The sequence below is a fragment of the Protomyctophum bolini genome (assembly GCF_963924005.1).
Source record: "Protomyctophum bolini genome assembly, chromosome: 14".
Taxonomy (NCBI): Eukaryota; Metazoa; Chordata; class Actinopteri; order Myctophiformes; family Myctophidae; genus Protomyctophum; species Protomyctophum bolini.
Window position 1 is genome coordinate 24,013,741 of NC_137875.1, and position 21,194 is coordinate 24,034,934.

Genomic DNA, 21,194 nt, shown 5'->3' on the forward strand with positions numbered 1-21,194 from the left:
ATCAATCTAGTGCCATTTCATATTGCATACAGAGGCACACGGTACACCACCGTCATCTGATCTGGCACATACAGTGTCTTTCTCACGGCAAGTTTGAGGTCAATTGGTCAAATTATGCCTAAGCACGCACACACTCACGCACGCACGCACACGAGCACACACATTGTTGCCCAAGTTGTCAGACTTGAACCCCTAGTATACCACTTGAGTAGGGGTTAAGCGTCTTACTCAGGAACACATTGCCACATGGCTGCTCCAACATTGCTGTGATCAGTTCTGATCAGTTTCAAAATGAAATGAAATTCTTTCCCATATTCCCAAAGATTTGTCAGAGAATGACATCATATCGGAAAAAAATTCCAAGGTAAATTGGACCCTAGCATCCCTATTCTGACTGGGGCAAACATTTGGCAAATCTACAAGCTCATGTCTAGTTTCTACGAAACTATTTGGTGTAGAAGGAAAAAGTAGGGGGCCTAGTATGGACCCTGATTGACACTGGTCAATGAAATATATAGCAGGGGTCTTCAACAGAACTTAGCTTACAATGAGATGAAACAGGGACCCCCACATGGAGCGACGTGCACAGAGTGTTAGAGAGGCAGGGGCTGAGCTTGTAGATCAGCTATTTTCGGGCCATAACCCAGCACTCTTTATCTACTGGAGATGCGGTGTACGACATGGATTTAAAAACTAATTTGTTCAGTGAAAAATTCTGCGTTCCAAGTTCAGGAGACTTCGTAAAAAAACAATTCTCCTGAATGCTGCCTTCCGGTATGGCATGGAAAGGAGTGGCATTTGCATTTCTTCCACCATAGTAAATCAAAGATCATCATCACGTGGAATACAATTGTGTTGCATATTGAACCTTTTCATGTTCCTCCCAGAATAGTGATGTAAGGGTTTAAGTGCACGGTTAAAAAAATAAATATATATATTACCAAATTTTGAATATGGCAATGTAGAGCGTGGGTGCGGATGCTTGGATACCAGAGGATATGACATATTCTGTGGTTTACGATTTGGTGAACAATATAGTGAATAATCTATTATGACTAGGCCTATTGTGTTTTGTCTTAAGCCCCTCCTCCCACCAACAGTTTTAATAAGAGCACCAACAGATGACAGCCAGACAGAGAGAATCACAGCTACAAAGAGAGAGACAGCTACAAAGCCAGAGTTCTTTACTGCTTGTGAGGGACCTACTCAATAGACTGGTTCCAAATTCTTTAAGGTGATTGTACAGACGTATCTTGAAAACAGAAATTCCAAGGAGTAATAGAACCGCATAAGAGTTGACTCTACAGAAAGAATCACAAAGAAGAGATCTGGGTGATAAGGTAAGCAGATTGCAATGCTATGGGATTCAGTTGCATGCTTTGGTGAAACTTTAATGGATATAGTGTGGGTTTTTATCAGTTTGGTGATTGACAACAGAATATGTGAGTGATTGCAAATGTGGATTTTATGAAGCGAATATCAAAATTGCACCCAAAAGATGACTGTAGAATGTTTTTCAATACAGTACAGCATGTACAAAATTACCATGCTCTAACTGTCTGCAAAACACAGCCACAAATGTATTTTAATTTAGATGGGATAACTTCACATTCTCAGTAGAAAACATGCAATGGTGTAGGTCAGTATGTGCATACTAAGTGGTGGTACAACTTAAAACCTGACATAGTGAGGCACGTGCACATGTCTGTCTATGATGAAGAAAATGCCATATAAGGGAAGAGGACGTTTTCAATTACTTATGTTGGATTACAGATTTCATATTTCCCTTTTTATTTTGCTTTTTCAGCCCGTCTGCAGCAAAGAAAGCCCTTATAAGGAAAAGAGGAACCTGAAGTGAATATGAACCTGTTAGTCATTCTAGTGCTTATCGCTAGCAGCCTCTTCTGTACTGATGCGGTAAGCACCCAAAAAAAGGAAATGATTGCTTCCTTAAAACCTTATTCTGCTTCTTTCAGAGCTTGAGAATACAATGTTGACAAAAATAACACATCTTGTTTGTGTTTCTCAGGTTTCTACAAGGAAGCGGTCATACCAAAACACACAAAGAAGTGAGGCCCTCTTCAATTATGAATACATTTTTGTTTTAATGTTTTGGTAATCCATAGCATGAATAACAAAATTCCTTTCATATGTTTCCAGTACGATCATCAGAGTGTCTGTCTGACGATGGGACAAGTTACAGGGGTTCTATTTCTAAATCTGCTAGAGGCCACAGGTGCCTCTTTTGGAGCAGGTTTGGACAATATGAGACCTCACTGGGACTCGGTTTTAACAATTACTGCAGGTATGTTGACAGAACCACTCACTTTTACATACCTGGTACTTTGAAGTGCGCATTTGTGAACATTTTGATTCCAAATTGTTGATTTTGATTAATAGAAATCCTGACGAAAGCTTGATGCCATGGTGTCGTGTCCGGAGAGGAAGAAGGATCCTGAGAGAATTCTGTGAAATTCCTAAATGTGAAACTGAGACTGGTGAGAGGACGGTTAAATTAATACTTAAGCCCTATATCCTTTGAATAGCGGAAATAGCCGATTTACATGCTCAGAACGCTTTGCATCACCATGCTTTGAGCTTGTAAATCTGCTGTTGTAGCTTAAAATAGGCATGACATGTTGTAACTGGGTAAAATAATAGACTAAATTAATGGTTGGACATTTTGCCCATAAAATTAACATTGTTTTATCTCCTATCACTACAGCTACTACTACTACTACTACTACTACTACAGCAACGTCTACAGTGCCCCCTATTTCAGTGGACACAGGTTTGTTAACTACCGAACTAGATGATAATAATGATGTTTGTACCCTGGTTCATCATTTTTCCCATACAGCATAAATAATAGCATTTACAGTGTCATTTGAGACCAGCTCAGTGGCCTTGTGGTTAGAGTGTCCGCCCTGAGACTGGGAGGTCAGGGTTTGATTCCTGGCTGGGTCATACCAAAGACTGTGGAAAAAATAGGACGCAGTGCCTCCCTGCTTGGCACTCAGTGTCAAGTCCCTGAGACATATAGCGTCATGTCCAGGGGGTGTACTTGTACATCAAGCTGCCCCACGCTACAGAAACAGGAGATAGGCTCCTGGCCCTATATGGGCCTCATGGCTCGGCAAGGCTTACTACTACTACTACAGTGTCATTTCAGAAAAAAGAAAAGAAAAAACTATAGAGGGTTGCTTAACGTATTTATTTATTCATTATAACTTAGGACAGTTGCAAATAACAAATCCAGAGAAGTTAAACAATGATAATATGTTGATAATGATTAATAGATGATCCCTAAGAATGTTTGACTGATTAATCTGTCAAAAAGCCTACCAACGGAACCAAGAAAGTTCACATGCATGACGTGATGTGCACAAAATACAGAGACTTCACACCTCCCATCAGTGAAAAAAACTCTTGAGTCTGCTTCATAGTGTTACTTCCTTTGACACTTTCGAGTTGAGTAGCCTACATCAGTTTCCTTGTTTCTTGGTAAAGCCAGTCTTATCTGCCACCTGAGATGTCTGTCTGTTTGAAAATGACAGTTTTCTGAAAAAGCTATGTTTCTATGTCTATGTCGATTTTTCAAAAATAGCAGACCTACAAGCTCGTAGTGTGCCACCGAGCTTGTAGATCTGCTATTTTTCAATAGGTAAAGCACAACATAATGCTAACACCAAAATGGGTTCCCGCCCAAAATGGGTTAACCTTTATTTTGTCCCACTCAAACATCACAGGCTCACAGCATTATAGCATAGGATATTTGAGCACATTGTGTCTGTGTCCGAAAACATATCCTTGGGCCTGTATAATGAGACTGAACCTGCTGTCAATTACTTTCTGTTTGTGTAGAGCTGACGTGTGGAGAGAGGACAGAACGGAGGCAGAGCAAGATAGTGGGTGGATCCATCACACCCATAGAGTCCCAGCCATGGACGGCAGCCATCTTTAAGGGTGATGAGTTTGTGTGTGGAGGCTCTCTCATCTCACCTTGTTGGGTCCTCACTGCTGCACACTGCTTTCCTGGGTGAGTCACACACACACACACACACACACACTACACACACACACACACACACACACACACACACACACACACACACACACACACACACACACACACACACACACACACACACACACACACACACACACACACACACACACACACACACACACACACTATTGGTCAGATTCTGTAATGTATGTCAAATAACAATTTGAGTTGTGAGTTTTGTTATTGTGTGTAACGTGATAAAATGTGTATTGGTTTCTCAGAAAACGTACCTCGACTCGACGTTTTTCTGTACATCTGGGCAGAAATTCCATCAATGCTACTGATGCTGACAGGGAGCAGATGTTCACCATTGGACAAGTCATCACACACCAGAAATACGATGAAATAAGCTATGATAATGACATAGGTGAGCTGCAGTGAGCACATGAACGTGTGCGTGTTTGGGTGTGGGTGTGTGTGTGTGTGGGGGGGGGGGGTGTCTGTCTGTGGGTGAGGGAGGGGCATTATGTATAGGTTTTCATGAAAAAACAAACCAAAACTCAAACCTGTGTACTTGTGTGTCTTTCAGCATTGGTGCAGATCACTCGCAAAGAAGGTGGATGTGCGTCTCAGACACCATCTGCACGCACAGTTTGTCTCGCCCCTCCTCTCACTATGCTGCCCCCAGGGGCTGTGTGCGACATCGCTGGATATGGCAAGGAGAGCGATAGTATGGATAACATTTAACTTTTAGCCCTCATCATGATGGAGAACTCTCTCCGTCTCTCTCTCTGTCTCTCTCTGTCTCTGTCTATCTTTCTGTCTGTCTGTCTGTCTGTCTGTCTGTCTGAATTACATTAGTTTGAAATTTTATATATTTTAATGGATTAGTAGAGTTTAAGAAGTTTAGATCCTGACGTGTAAACCTTTTAATCACCATTGTTCTACTATTAGTGTCATGACTTTGTAGTGTCAAACATCTAACAAACTGATGATGTGATTTCTGCAGGACCATTTGCACGCTACTCACAGCTCTTGAAGCAGACACAAGTGACTCTGATGTCCCTGAACAACTGTAAAGGCTATGAAAACTATGACATTGTCACCCAGAACATGTTCTGTGCTGCTAGTCCTGACTGGAGCACTGACGCATGCCAGGTGAGCAAAATGAATAAAGAGTGTGCGTGCGTGCGTGTGTGCATGCATGTGTTTGTAATATTTATTTCAGTTAACTGAAATGTTGTTGTTATTCCTTTCTCTCTCCTTACAGGGTGATTCTGGTGGTCCCTTGGTGTGTGATGTTGGGGGTCGTATGTTTCTGCTTGGAGTGACCAGCTGGGGTGACGGGTGTGCCAAGAAAAACAAACCAGGTGTTTACACACGTGTCACCAACTACAACCACTGGATAGCTGAGAAGACTGGACTCTCTGCCTTTACAGCTGGTGTCATGTACCCTGAAAAATGATCTGTAGAAAAAAGAAGAACAACACGGCAGATTTATGGAATGCAATGCGTAAAATGGACAATTTGGCAGCTATTTGTTATTTAAATATTACACACACAGTACATTATTATGTACTAGGGGTGTAACGATACACTATATAAACAGCAACATATCGTATCGTTTGACTTTGTATCGTTTTGCAATGGAAATAATCGGTATCGAATTGTTTTGCAATGCAAATAATCTATTGTTTAGCACCCTGAGCTGGAGTCAAACCCCGATCTCCAACTCGAAAGACCAGGCAAGCAACAAGCCGCTCCAAGAGAGCTAGCTCCCTTGGAGGAGCAAGTTACGGCCGGGTCTTTCGCAGGGTCGTTACAATATCATATCGCTGTTAAAATGTATCGTTACACAGTAAAATCCCCAGTATTAATTTAAGTCTTGAGAGTGCTCAAATGGAATCACAATTTTGACACACTTGACTAAGCACATACTGTACATGTATTTGTAGGCCTACAAAAAATAGATTTTCAAGTGCATTGTGACGTGTGAGCTTGATCTGCTATTTTGCAGTTGTTTATAAAACAGGAAATTGATTCATTTTGATTTTATTTATTTATTTTTGATAGTGTTCACAGCGTATACAGTATTCAGGCTGTACAGGTACAGTATATTCAAATGTTTAATTGTGCATCAAATGTACATAATATACTATCATGCACCTTTCAATTGTTAATCTTTCAGTTCCCAACTGTATTATTAACTATAAGTTATAGCACACAGAATATTTATGCATTTTTTACAGATACATTTATTTATTTTATAAAACTTGTCTTGTGTTGTAAAAGGCTGGACCTACTGCTAAATGTTTTTGATAATAATCTCATGCTAATAAATATTTAACTACAGTATTGAGTTAAGCTTCCTCTTCTTCTTCTTCTTCTCCTCAGCACTGGTGGAAAGTATAAGCATACTTAAGCACAAGTACTTTTAAGTACAATTTTGAGGTACTTTTAATTATAATACTGGAGTATTTCCAATTTCCAATAATAATACTTCTAATCCACTACATATCAGAGGCAAATATCATACTATTACAATTATTTGAAAACTTTAGTTATACTAGTTACTTTGTACATTATGTATCATTGTGCATTGAAAATAGCCGATACAAGTTAAAAGGAAAACAAAACTAGGGCACAGCTTGCAGCAGAAGACACAGAGGTCAGCCATATGCCTGCCTAAACAGGTGGGTTTTGAGGTGAGTTTGGAATATGGTGATAGAGTCCATGTTTCTGATGTCAGGGGGGAGGGAGTTCCAGAGGTGGGGGGCAGAGCGGCTGCACTGAAGGCTCTTGACCCCATGGTGGAGAGACGGGCTGGGAGGACTTTCAGGGTGTTGGAGAAGGCAGACCTAAGAGACCGGGTGTGGATGTTGACGTGGACTAGGTCAGACAGGTATGGGGGGGGGTGAGGTTATGAATGGCCTTGAATGTATGGAGAAGGATCTTGAAGTCGATACGGTATTTGATGGAGAGCCAGTGGAGGTGGTGATGTGACTGAAGACATGTGATGATACGGGCAGCAGCGTTCTGGACTAGTTGGAGTTTATGGAGGAGTTTGTGGGGGAGACCAAAAAGAAGTAGTCCAGGCGGGAGGTGAAAAGAGATGGCGGAGAGGATGGCGGCACTGTTGGGAGTTAGAGAGGGGTGGAGGCGGTTGATGTTGAGGTTGGAAGTAGACGGACCGGATGGTGGTGTTGATGTGGGTGTGGAATTATAGGGTACTGTCGAGGACGACACCCAGACTCTTAACCTGAGGGGAGGGGGAAACCGAGGAGTTGTCAATGGTGAGAGTGAAACTGCAGGTTGCTTGGTGAGTTGTGATGATTTGAACAAGGTGGACCCTCTTGTAAACAAGTGTAATGCTTTATTGGGTCGTCCACTCACAATTAACAGTCTTTGTATTGAGTTGTGCTTGAAATGTACTGTAATTCTGTCAATTTCAATCAAAATCAAGACTTGGCAGTAATGAGCAGTAGTTTCTCTACAAAACACTAGAGGGTGCTATTGAGTGAGTATTTGGCAGCAGCTCAGTGCCTCAGCATACAGGTGGATTGGTTAGGAGGGAATTGATTATAGTAGAATATATAAATATATATTTGGCTATTTGTTAAGCCTGTTGTACAGAAATGTACACATTTCATGTAAAATAATTTTTTTTTTCATATAATACATGAAACACTGCGTTCCAGTGAGGATTTTGACTATGTATTCTGAGTCCCTGCAGGTCAGTTTTACACTCAGTGAAACAACTAATTGGATCACATTTATAAGATGGATGTTCTAATGATCTTATCTACAAAGTTTTGATTGCTTTGAGTTAGTAGTGGTTAGGTTACAACTTACAGGTGAGGTATTTGTGCTGGCTGCTTGCTGCCACTTTACATCATCAATAATGTTCGTGTAATGAGTTCTGCTTTCAAAGGTAGTCTTTCAAATGATGTTCTCATGCTAAATACCTTTAGCACGTTCCCAGTGAAGGTGTTTAGAACAATTATCTAGGCTATATTACAGAAATCATTGAAATGTGGTTCCATCAGATACATCAGGTGTAATACTGTAAAAGAAACCAACTTTGACTTTGAGACCCCCATCATCAGTACAACCATTTACAATGATTTAATCCCAAGTTTAGTGCATGCCTCTGTCTGTCCGGTGAAACTGTGTATAGACTAGTAGCTAGGCTAACACCCCACACATCACTGTGTCACATACTTAGATACTTAGATTAGTATGTGTTGCCAGTGTTGGCTATTAGACTAGAGGAGGTGTTGGCCAAGTAGTAAGGCTATGTAAAGCGTTTGGTTTCTCTTTGTAAGGGATTTTGTATTTAGCTTTTCATTCCAATATGTCTTAATTCAGTCTACTCTTGCATTTTGTTAATTAGAGCTGGATCACCCAAGGCAACAGTAATAGCTACGGAAGCAACGCCCGTGACAGAAATTGCCTAGCAAGCAAGAAAAAAAGCATAGAGGACAAGCTAGGAGGAAAATAGATAAAACTGTATTCTGTCATGGACAGTTGGAAAGTGGAAACACCTGGTCATGTTTTCTCTTCCTCATAACAAATGGACAAAAAACCTACTGCCTGTGTGTCTCCTAAAAAGTCTGGCTGTGACAATATTGCTTTCTTATTTTCCTTTAAGGGACTGGGATGAAAGAAGTTTTATGCAGCTTTTGGACAGATTCACTGGATTCATTTTGGTTTATCTTACTGTGGTACAGTGGTACCAGTGTTTTGCCTCATCAGGTGCTCCCCCTTCAGAACTTTAATTGATCTCAACGCCCATACCCCTCTCAAATAAGAAACATGTCAATGTAACGCTATAAGAGCTAGACCTGCAACAATGACAAACAACCAACCATCAGATGGCCCATCTATCACAAACATGAATACGGGAATAAATTAAAATAGCAATGCATATGGATTTGGGATACATTTTGGGATAAATTCCAATAATGGTTAACAGTTTGTTATGCAAAAGAAATGATGATGTGGACCTCTATCTCGCGTCTTTATTGAAAGCGCACTTCGAAGCCACTGTAAACACGTCCCAGCAATGGCTTCCATCACAAAGTGTTTAGACAGGTCCAGATACACAGAGAACTCACAGCAGTGCTACTGAACTCAGTCACGGTTCATTCTGTTCCTCCTCCTAATGAATCATCAGAGAGATGTTGGGCTGGGCTGTTACAGTGTACTTCACCTCTTCTCTGTCTGCGTCCCATATATGGACCTGAGGCACACCGAGGCTGGAATCGTACGACTCTTTATGGTCAACTCCTGAATAGTAGGAGCATGGTGAAACTATATGCATCCACGGCCAATTCCTGATGGAGACAGAGATTCTCTGTTTGTGTGTGTGTGTGTGTGTGTGTGTGTGTATGTGTGTGTATGTGTGTGTGTGTGTGTGTGTGTGTGTGTGTGTGTGTGTGTGTGTGTGTGTGTGTGTGTGTGTGTGTGTGTGTGCGCGTGCGAGCGAGCGCACATACGTGTCCTCACATGATCTCAGCATTTTAATAAAGATAAAAATATTAGTGATAGAGGAGAGGAGAGGAGAGGAGAGGAGAGGAGAGGAGAGGAGAATAGCAATGTCTCTATTGTCAAAACAGATCTACTGACGATGCAATTGTCATGGTTCTTCATCCCGCCTTCTCTCACCTGGCTGGAAGTGAGGAACAGATGTGTTATGCTGTTGTTATGCAGATTGTTGTGCGTGCGTGTGTAGCATTTCTGGCCATTCCGGAACGCTATAGGAGATAACCAGCCCTGCTGGCACGTCCGGCAACATGGTGAAATAGGCTGTTACATTTCTTTGTCACTTCATACATATGACCTTGAATCTTGCACATATACTGTATAATGACCTTGATAAATATGCTATCTCTACTTCCACAGGAGATTATGATATTCTGCCTCATTTATCTCTATGTTGACCCTGCACCTTATGTACTGTATGAGTAACGTTGTGTCTTTTTATCTGTTTCCTTTGCTTCTTTCTCTATTTTTGAAAATGCAAAGCGATGGGAGTAAAAGCTATTTTACTCGTGTAAGTTGCGATGTGACAATAAACTTGAAGTTGAAGTGAGGTCAGGTGAGGTGAGGTAAATTCCAGGGTTGTGTGTCAAGATGGGGAAACTGATTTGAGGCCCGAGTCCTCCTAAAACTTCCTTGTTTAACTGGGTAGACCAGAGAGTCTAGTAGTCTACTAGTCTCTCAGATGTTGTTGTTTGTCTCCTCTCTCTCTCTTTAATTCATACTCTCTCTCTCTCTCACACACTCACACACACACACACACACACACACACACACACACACACACACACACACACACACAGTATGAAGTACTATCCTAATGTGTCAGAGCTATGGTCTTTTGAGGCGTGGGGCTCTGTGGTATAAATACCCAAGTTTTGCTGCTGGGGTCTCCAGTTCCCTGAATATACATTTGGACTGGCACTAATTCACTAGGGGGAATCACACTGTCACACCTGCAGTGTATGCAGCACGCACGCACGCACGCACGCACACACGCACGCACGCACGCACGCACGCACGCACGCACGCACGCACACACACACACACACACACACACACACACACACACACACACACACACACACACACACACACACACACACACACACACAAGTATACAAACAAACCCACCAAAATGTAAACTCTGCGTTTACATTTTACGATGAGATTCTCTCCATTGCTTTATTCAGAATTCATGTGATTTTCACTTGATCACTGCTGAATGTGAAACCAAACCAAACCAAACCGGTGGGGTGGGGTGGTATATAGGGCTATAGTTCTTAAAGGACCAATTTAAACTATTCATTGGTCAAATAGGCTACAGCTCGGCAAGCACTGGGCAAGTGTTGGAAACGAGTTCTGGGTGTGGTCCTGGACCTCTGTGTGTCCCAGTGTTTCAGTTTCAGATGCCTTCCTGCTTTCAGACATACAGTGAACAGCAAGCTGAATCCTTGCCTTGGTCTTAAATTAGACCAGGAGACATGAACTCATGACCCACCTTTTAATGAATGTAGATCATATGACAGAGGCAGGTTCAATGCTTAATAGAATGCACACCACTGTATCTCTCAGCCATACATACAGAGAGCATTCAGTTAGTATCATATGCGTCTTCTACTATTTCCCAAGTTCAAACCTGACCTTTCCTTTCTGCATAATGACATGTGTGCAAAAGTGAGTGGTGACGGTCAATGATTTGATTGGCCATAGGGCTTATATACTGTATACAACCGTGGACATTCTGTGAGCCCGTGACAGCACTTATATTTAACCCTGTGTAGGCCTAAGTGAAGGCAAATAAATTCCACCAATTTACTCTCATTAAATTAAGGTACCCCAACACTTTCCTTTTTTAGCCACAGTATGGAATGCATGACGTAATTTGGGAATGGCTCTCACTTGCAGGCAACGCGCGTGGTGCGTGCGTGTGTGTGATGATGAGCGGTGTATTGCTTAGCTGTGATTGGATGGAGGGCGGCGATTCCTTCTGTCACGATTTCGTGTCGCTCCTACCGGAGCACGCCGATCACACACCGCTGTACACAGCACAGGGGCCAGGGCTGTCCGTGCGGGGTTCGTCGCATGAAGGAGCTTGGCCGATAACTCGGGATTTTTTTGTCCTTCTTTTTCTTTTCTTTTTTTGTCCGTTCCTCTCGGTGGGGAAACGGCCGGGGGGGAGATCCTCGTCTGTGCTGGAGGATCGCTCCATCCAGCCGCCTTTTCATCCTGTCGGGCTGCGGTAAGATAGAAGTCTGTCACAATGCCGGTGTTTCACACCAAGACCATCGAGAGTATCCTGGAGCCGGTCGCGCAGCAGATCTCCCACCTGGTCATCATGCACGAGGAGGGGGAGGTGGATGGCAAAGCCATCCCGGATCTCACGGTTCCCGTGCAGGCGGTGCAAGCGGCGGTCAGCAACCTCGTCCGGGTGAGTGAGTCCCAGAATCCCAGTATTTATGTTCCACATCTGCAGGAGCCGAGCTGCTTTGAGCCGAGCTGATTGAATGACATGTGTCAAACTTTGCTCTGAACCACTGACTGACTGATTGATTTATTGATTGATTGGTTGGTTGATTGAAGACGGGCACTGGACTGGGCCACATCAAGTTTGTGGGGCGGAATAAACGATTCATCCAACAGAATGTGTGTCAGAATGTGTGTCCCTGGAAATAAAAACGTCTGGGTTTCCGAGGCTAGACAGTGACTGACTGACTGTCACACGGGGCAATAGGCCTACGAGGAGAGGGAAATGTCACTTGTCAGGGAGAGAGAGGTGCATGCAGTTTTATTATGCCTCTGCTGCCCCGGAGCTCGTATCACCTCTCGGCTCTCCTTCATAACAGTCAAAATTAGCCTTGGTGGATATATTGCTGAGCTTGCGGTTTCTTCACAGAGTGGTGAATGTAGGCTACCCGGTTTTTCTTTCCAGACATGAATAGATTATATACAATTGTTGGCTCATGCATCACTGCCACAGAGACTGTCTCCCCGTAATTTCTTCACCAATTCCTGCCTATTCTGAATAATTTATATTATAAACCAGTCTGCCTTTGACCTGTCCTGTGTCCTGTGTCACTGTCACATCCTCCTCCTCAGTCATCCTCTCATGCTGTTATCTCAGTGGGAGAGAGATGGATGGCAGGAATTTGAAACCAGACAGACAATTTTATCTATTCATAATCTCTTAAAATCAATGCAGAAGAGACATCATTACCATTGATACAGGATAATTGATGTTGATGATGCAGTGGGAAGATAATGATATATTTAGTAAATCACTACTAGTGTTTTTGCACAGAATGACCAAGTTATTGTACCGTAATAATCAGTCTGAACCCTGCCTTATATCACCAGAAATAGAGGTTGCAAAGTGTTAGCAACAACCTAATCCTTTCACGATTAATCCAAATTAAATTTATCTATAGAATACACTTCAGGAGATGCAGATGTGATAATGTCGATGATGGGGTGGTCAATTCTTTGAATTAATACATTTTAGGCCTCAAAACAGGTATACATATCGTTTAGGAAGTTAGTAGCCTTGGATCAAGACTATCACAATAGGTGTATTTTAACGAATCTGACTTTTGTATCTAGATAAGAAATCGTATTGGTCCAAGGATAGGAAGTTAGCCTAAATATAAATTGTGGACCATTCATTTACAGTAACCCATTCAAACATTGATTTGTTTCTCCCGTTAACTGTCCCTAAAGGCATAATAGAGTTGTGTGAATAGTAAGAAACATTTCCATGAACAAACGTCTCATTGACGTCTCATTGATCTTATTTAGTCTGAAATTAGACATGGTGTGCTTATCTCAGGCAGGAGCTTGTGCATAGACTGCACACACTGCACATTAATGTGTCCTCGACCTCTTACCAATAGGAATCTGATAGTGTGTTCCTGGCCAGTGTTAATTAAAGACTAAAAGACTTTTAAAATATTTTTGATATTAGTTGACCAAGACTAGACTAAGACCAAACAATTGCAGATGACTGAAATAGGACAAAAACTAAATGGTGTGTTATTTGAAAGACTAAATCAGAATGTGCTGTCAAAATGAACACCGATTCTTGCTCTGTCTCTCTCACTCTGCCTCCCTCTTTCGGTCTCTCTCAACCCCTCCCCTCCTGCCTCTCACTCTCTCTGTCTCTGCTATTGTGGTCTTCTATCTCGCGTGTTCTAATCTATCGGTTGACCCGTCCATCCAGACGGGGAGCATAAGGAGGCTAATGGCAGCCTCAGGCTTGCTGCTGAGCGTTGGGGATGTGTGATGCTGTGTAGACAGAGATAAGGGCTGAGGTCACGGTGACACCAGCAGGTGTGGGACAGAGAGAATGCAGTCCCTCAAGACAGACGTGTTGTTGGCTTGAGTAATTTACAAATGGTCCGGTACTTCGGAAGCTCTGAAATTGATGTCACTAAATGTCCACACTTAATGTTTCACCCAGTCGCGTAAATAACGCAGGCACTGTAAACCAAATTAGTCAAAGCCTATAATGTAGGCTATTTTATGCATGGCAGAAATGGAAATTCAAACATTTATTTCATATAGCCTTATAGCTATACTTCCTCGTACAATGAATAATTTAAATAGCAGATTAGCAAGCTCACAACACGTTGCAATGCATTATGAGCATTGTAGTACCTGCTACTGGGGCAGCCTTAGCTAGTGGGTAAAGAGAGAGAGGCCGTCTGATAATCAGAAGGTCACTGGTTCACCTCCCAGTCTGTGAGCATGACACTTTGAAGAATTCTTTTGACAAGGTTTTGACATTTGACAGGTTTTTACATTTTTCACCTACTGTATAATGACATGAACGGGCATGGAGGAAAAAGGAAGGTGTAAAGTTGAAGGAGAGGGAGAGATAATTGAGTAATAATAGAGAGAACCAGAGGTGGATGAGGAGAGTTGAGGAGAGATCCTATAAAATCCAGCTGTGGCGTTATGACTGGAATGAATTAATTAACCACGCCGTCATAAATGTTCCATAAGATTGTTAAAAGATCTCAAACATTTTCAAAATCTTTCAAATATATAGCAGATTTACAAGATACAACAATAACGTAAATATCTCATCTATGAGCTCACAATGTTGTGTGATTGTAAATCAGCTATTTTCACTATTTGTCGTATGACTAAGAACTGTATATATAGCGTAAGTGGTTAATTTGACTTAAAGGCTGTGCTTGTACATCTGCTATTTTTTGGAAAAAAAATTAACATCTGTGAGAACTACTGATTTATAAGGCATTTATAGAATCGGCCTTAACGGGTCTTAACGGGTTAAAAGACACCTCCTGTTGAGTGCAGGACCTCCTGTCATGTGCACACTTTGATTTAGAAAGCAGATTCATCGCTGAGTGATGGTTTAGAAGTAGAACATAGACAGCATCATGTCATCATTATACCGTCTACTGTTAGAGTAGATGGTCCTAGTGTGGAGGGGGACACTGAAAAACATACATATACATGCATACATATGTACATGCATACACTCAACCACACACACAATTCTCTCAAAGGGTTTTTGAATGATTGTAGAGGTGCTCCGATCCATCAGTATGAATTGGCCGATCTCTGATCTGCAATTTATCTGATCCAGAGAAACCGATCTTTTATGATATGATATTATATTGTATAATATTGCTTTTGCAGCTTTGTGACAGGCCCATCAAATGCCCCCCTTCCCCCTACACAGACAGGAACAATTTTGACATATCATATTTTGGAAATATTAGAATTTTGCCCTCACGCACAAATTCGGTATCGGCCAATCGTGAGAGAGAAAAAAATCAGTGACCTGATCAAAGCACCCCTAGATATTTGTTTAGTTTATTAACAGTTAGCAAATAAATAATACAATGACGCTAAAAGGATAACACAAAAAGTCCTGAAGGCTTGTTTCCATGTGTGTGATTTGACGTTGTGAAGTTGGTTAGTGTCGTCAGGATGTCCTGGCTAGATGAGCCTCGCTGATGTGATCCGCTGTGTCTGAAGACTGAACTTCAAGTGCATGCGTGTTCCTGAAGTCGTCAACATAGACTCCTGAGTATGACTAGGGGGAGGGGCGAGAAGGAATAAATAGATTTACTGCTCAGGGAAGTAACCACACACTCACATAATATAGGGGAGGGGGAGAGAGAGAGAAGGAGCAGTGAAGGAGGTGATGTGAATCAATAGATCAGTGGTTCTCAAACTTTTTGGGCTACATTCTTCATTAATCTACGGCACCCCTAATTAGATACATTGTTACTTAACTAGCACATTATATTTATGGCATATTTTACTATTATGGCATTAAGTACACCGAGATGTGTTGCTTGAGAGGCTTGAGACTGAGAGACGAAGCATTCTCACTCCCAAGACGTCAAACAGGTGACTTCTTGGGACGGACCTCCCAAGAAGTCTAGAATGCAAGGGGGGGCAAATATTGTTGTGAGAGAATATCTGTTTCAGTCACTGTACAATAACTTTGTACTGTAACTTGACATTCACACTCACATAGTTTTATAAGTTATATCAAATAAAAAAGAACTTTTGCTGTACAGTGTACAGAGCACTTCATCAGCACAAAATAACAACCAATAGTAAACAACGTACAGAGGCATAATAAACAGTTCATCAACAATCCCTCAATGGGCTGGCCCCCCTTTACTGAACCTATTGAACTCCATAACCCAGAGTCGGAGCTTTAAGGTCAGCTGAACTCTCATTATTGACTCAGCCAACCACCCGGGAAAAAAAGGCTGCCCATAGGCTCTGGAGTGACCTTGTCTTTAATGTTAGATCTGCCCAGTCCATCAAGGTTTTTAAGTCCTTTCTTAATTTTAACGTAATCACCTCCTGTGATTTTTAATGATTTTTTTTCAATAAAGCATACTTATGTTTGATTGTATTTTGATCATATTGCTTTAGTTTGTAGTTTTAGTCTGCAGAATTTTGGTTGACTACAGTGGTTTTCTAAGTATGCTATATAAATAAAGTTTTGGATTTAAAAGATTGCTGTTCTATGGCTTGAGGTCAAATTATGTTCGTGCTCAAGGCTGCTAAACCCGAATCAACTCTCTCCATCTCTCTATCTCTCCCGTTGACTGTGGCTTCACTCCCTCAAGTCGGTGCCGCTATTTGTGCATCATGGATTGCTAAAAATGAAGAAAGAAAATGGAAAGAATCTAAAATATACCGGTAGTAATAACCACGAAACACGTCAGAACTGACATCACTCATCACCACAAACAACAAAGAGTGCTGTCCATGGTTCTGAAACAACCGCTATTGCTACAGTAATTATAGCCTATATTAGCCTATTAGACAAACCATAGACAGTAGACACGTGTCGTGAACAAAGCATACAAGTGCATGCAGTAAAAATTATAGGTTTTTCACTTACCATTCATTTCTTTATGAGGAAGGTGATACTCGCGGTTGATGAACATATTGGCTATGCCATCCAGGTCCATGTTCTCTTGTGCCACATGCTTGTGACAGTTGAAAGGTGATTCAGTCTTTCTTGAAGTCTCCGCAGGCATAAGCTGCATGTGAGCTGCTTGATTACAGGGATAGTCTCTTAAGTGATCTCCCGGATCACCTTTCAAGATCTCAACTACATCATGAAAAGTAGACGGGCAAAGTCCTTTTTTATTTGCCATGTCCATGCACATGTCACGATGCAGTGTCAGCCTGACTTCATCAAAATTCCATAGAACTGCACATTTTCAATCGCCCTTTCCGACCACAACATCCTCGACATCTTGCATGTGTTTGAGTACAGAAGCACTAAATCTGCAGTTCAGGGATGATGATGCCGTGTCCATGACCTCAAAGTATTGCTTTCTGTACTTTTCGTCTGGTGTTTGTTTGGAAGGTGTGTGGAGGAGCACCTCCATTGTCTAATCGGCAGGGAACCTTTCCTGGTCTTGGCACAGCGAGGCTCTCCAAGTATAGTAGTCTACTGGAAGCCCCCATAGCTCCCATGTTAGACCCAGAAATGTTGGTTAGTATATAAACTTTTATGATTCAAATGTCATCTATAGGCTTAGCAGATGAGATTAAGCTTGGTTGCTAAAAGTTGCACGTTGAGCAATTTGAGTAATTAGCATAATATGTGACCATAACATCAACAATCTATATAAGGTAAATAATTCTAAATGTCATCATTCTTCAAGTAGTATGTGACGTGTCAAACTAGGGGGTTTACATGATTCTGAATCCATTCCAAGAATTAGTTTAGCATAAAAACACTTAAGCCTACTGTCTATCCCTAAAATATATATAAAATAGAGGCCATAGCAGTCATCACTTAATGTGATGAGGTCTGATGAAGGTGTGATGAAGTGGCTATCGCCGTTTTTAGCCCAAGGAGTGTTTTTTTGTGCAAAACTAATGCTTGGAATGGATTTAGAATCATGAAAAAAACCCTAGTTTGACAAGTCTTATGCTACTTAAAGAATGATGAAATTTAGATACCGGTAATCTTTTTTGCCTTATTTGTTAATGGCATGGTGACTGGTCACATATTATGCTAATTACTCAAATTGCTCATCGTGCATGGAACTGTACAGGGCCATTTGGAACCCACTCAAGGACACTTTGAGACCAGTGGCGTCAATTGGGTATGGCAAGCTATGGCAGCTGCCATACCGTGGCTCCAAGGGGGAGGAAGAAAATGGACGAAAATATGCCAAAAAAGGCAAATAAGCACACGTAACTGCAAAAATTCCGTGTGTGTGCCAACAAGTGCCAACATCCACAATAGTAGCACCCTGACTTGACCAGAATGGAACAGCGCCTTCATTGCTATCATTGGTAACACCTGTAGGGATATCTTCACTGTCTTCAAAGTGGCAATATACGATTAGATATGTAAGGGATAATGTATTGCTGAGTGGTCCTTGTTTATAGATAAATCACAGACTGATCAACCACCGATGCGACAGCGGAGGTGGTTAATCAGCCTGAAGGTGATTTATAGCCATACATAATCCCGCTTATTACACGGTTACTTAATATTTCCTTGCTTGCTAATGAAAGTATTCCCATAAGTGTTGCGCTGGCCGGCGTCTGCCCAGCTGCAGCACAGTCGGACAACAAGGAAGTGAGTTGATCAAATAGGATCCATTTTCGGTGCTTCGTCTATTTCTCGCTCAAATGTTTTCAAAAACATTTTTGAGAGCAATGTTTTGCTGTAAATGACACTGTGTGTGTGCAACATGGCTGTCATGTTGGAAACAGCAGTAAATCAGCGGAGCACAGCAGGTGCTCCGAGGGTTTGATTAGGCATTGGTCTGTTATAGAGCGTAGCGGTCATTATCCAGAAATAACAGACAGATGAAATTGCCGATTGACCAATCAGAATCAAGCATTCAACCAAGCTGTGTAATAAGATTAGATAGATGTTCTTATTAGCATGGTGCTGTAATATGTAATTGTTCTACTGTACCTAGAGTAACTTAAGTGACTGGATGAAGCTGAACTTTATGGGTGAACACTGCTCAAAGCTCTGCATGGGACCAGACTTGGAGTGCACTGCTTAGTGGTGGGGGGTATGTTATATGAAAGAGAGAACACAGCAGCAGCACACCCAAAACCTGTGCCGCTATCTTAAGAGCTAATGTGATATAATGTGATATTGGTAAATTGTAAAAATGATCAAATCATTCTGTGGCACCCCTGGACTGAGACATTTTGAGAAACCCTGGAACAGTGCTGTGGTGGAGTGAAGCTCTAAAACGTAAAACAGTCCTGACAGTGTCTATGGTGTCACGCGTCTTCAAATGAGACCATGTCTAGCCACCACACACACACACACATTTTAATCATTTATTTATGTCCACATAAGAGATACAAATACAAGGACACAAATATTTACAAGGTGCCGCACAGAATGCAGTCAGCAAATCCCGAACAAATAAATACCCACACACCCTTCAGGGGTACAGGTAACAGCGTCTTCGCCATATTTGGCGGCTACCGATAGTGGAAGATATTGCACAGAATTTCGCAAGCCGTTTGGCTGCTTTTTTCGGCATCCCAAGTTGTTGGAAGCCTCTTACGACCAAACTGTGTACATGTCCTAGGCTGCCGAAGATAAACACATATAGATTGCACCTATAGCCTAGTTCAATGATGGACTGGAGGAGCGGCTGGTACTTAATGACCTTAGTCATAAAGGCTTCCTCTAAGCTAGAGTCAAAGGTGCAGGCCATTTCAAGAATGAACACACACACACACACACACACACACACACACACACACACACGCATCCTTGACCATGACTCTTTTAGATCCCAAAGCAGGGCTGACATCACTAAAACACTACAAGACACCTCCAGGCTGCCTCCTGAACCCTGGAACACCAGGGAAACACTGCACACACACACACACACACACACACATTTGATTTCTTTTATTTGGATCTGCACAAGAGGCGTATACAGAATAGACCCAAACACTGGTCAGAATAAGGTTATACATTACATGGTCCAACCAAGCTGCTGCACATGCGCTTAACACACAGAGGGAAAAGAAGAGAAAGTATATATTAAAAAATATATATATATATATATATATACAGCACATTGTTGACATACTATATACTTGATACTACTAGACAGGATGTTTGTTTTGGTTTTTTTTAAGCCTCCTAGGGATAAATGAAACAACGCCTTCTCCAGACAGACAGACTGCCCATAGTAGCTGAGACAGAACAGTATTTAGCCAGCTTTTTTGCATTTGTTTTTAGCAATCCACCCAATTGCAAACCCCTGAGCACAAGTTTATGGACATGGCCCAGACTTCCAAATACAAGGACAATAAGTTGACAGTTATATCCCAAGGCCATAATACGTTCCACCAGAAGCTGATATTTCATAAGTTTGGATGTAAAACAAGTGTCCATATACAAATCAAATGGGCAGCCTATTTCAAATATAGTGACAGTTTTTCTAATTTCATTGATGAACACAATATCTGGGGTATTTGGAATATTTTGTAGTGAATTGACATGCGTGTCATTGTGATCAAACCAGTCTATTTTTACAGTGCTGTGTTTATACATTCTTGTTGTCCTGTCCTGTACTCCTCTGATCTTGTCTGAGACCAGGTCCACCAGACGGTCATGTCTGGCAATGTACAGTCCTTTATACACACACACACACACACACACACACACACACACACACACACACACACACACACACATTCCATTTGTACTCTCTCAGAGTTACAGACGTCTAAGGGTCCATTTGGAAGAGTCACGATACCAAGAACTGGCAGACTCAAATGCAGACAGACAAAGTTCAAGGGTGTTTATTCACACAGACTTGGAATGAGGAGGGAAAGGTGGTAGGCAAGCAGAGCAGTCAGAGAAACAGGCAGGCAAGTGGGCAGGCAGGCTGCCAGGTGAGAGCTGAGGTGGAGGAGAGGAGTACAATCAGTACAGGCAAAATCCAACGAATACTGAAGTTCACAGGGAACAATCACTACAAAAGGTTTACTGGCTAGAAGCATCTACTACTTTATAGGCTGGAGGTGATGAGCTGATGGCAGGCAAATGCGTTGTCTGGTGCGAATGAGGGGACTGGGAACAGGTGAGCCAAGTGGTAACTGGAGCCAAGCCTATGACCACACACACACC

The 21,194-nt window shown here is 41.9% G+C and overlaps 2 protein-coding genes across 3 annotated transcripts in view; both read left to right on the forward strand.

Moving 5' to 3' along the window:
* The first annotated feature begins 1,154 nt into the window (after nt 1–1,154).
* On the forward strand, nt 1,155–6,334 carry LOC308328006 (urokinase-type plasminogen activator-like). Its single transcript, XM_080781679.1, has 11 exons — nt 1,155–1,340; nt 1,808–1,917; nt 2,030–2,069; nt 2,161–2,305; nt 2,401–2,498; nt 2,726–2,791; nt 3,865–4,039; nt 4,291–4,436; nt 4,599–4,739; nt 5,019–5,167; nt 5,280–6,334. The coding sequence occupies exons 2-11, from the start codon at nt 1,861–1,863 to the stop codon at nt 5,472–5,474; spliced, it is 1,212 nt and encodes a 403-aa protein (XP_080637805.1). The 5' UTR covers nt 1,155–1,340; nt 1,808–1,860; the 3' UTR covers nt 5,475–6,334.
* A 5,205-nt stretch (nt 6,335–11,539) lies between these two features.
* The window catches only part of LOC308328091 (vinculin-like), a 48,934-nt gene continuing 39,279 nt past the window's right edge, over nt 11,540–21,194 (forward strand). Inside the window, exon 1 of one of the 2 annotated variants that reach the window (XM_080781791.1) lies at nt 11,540–11,981. In XM_080781791.1, the coding sequence (XP_080637917.1) occupies nt 11,814–11,981 (168 nt within the window). In that variant the 5' untranslated portion in view covers nt 11,540–11,813. The remainder of the gene's footprint in view (nt 11,982–21,194) is intronic. The other variant, XM_080781790.1, reaches the window with a different exon arrangement.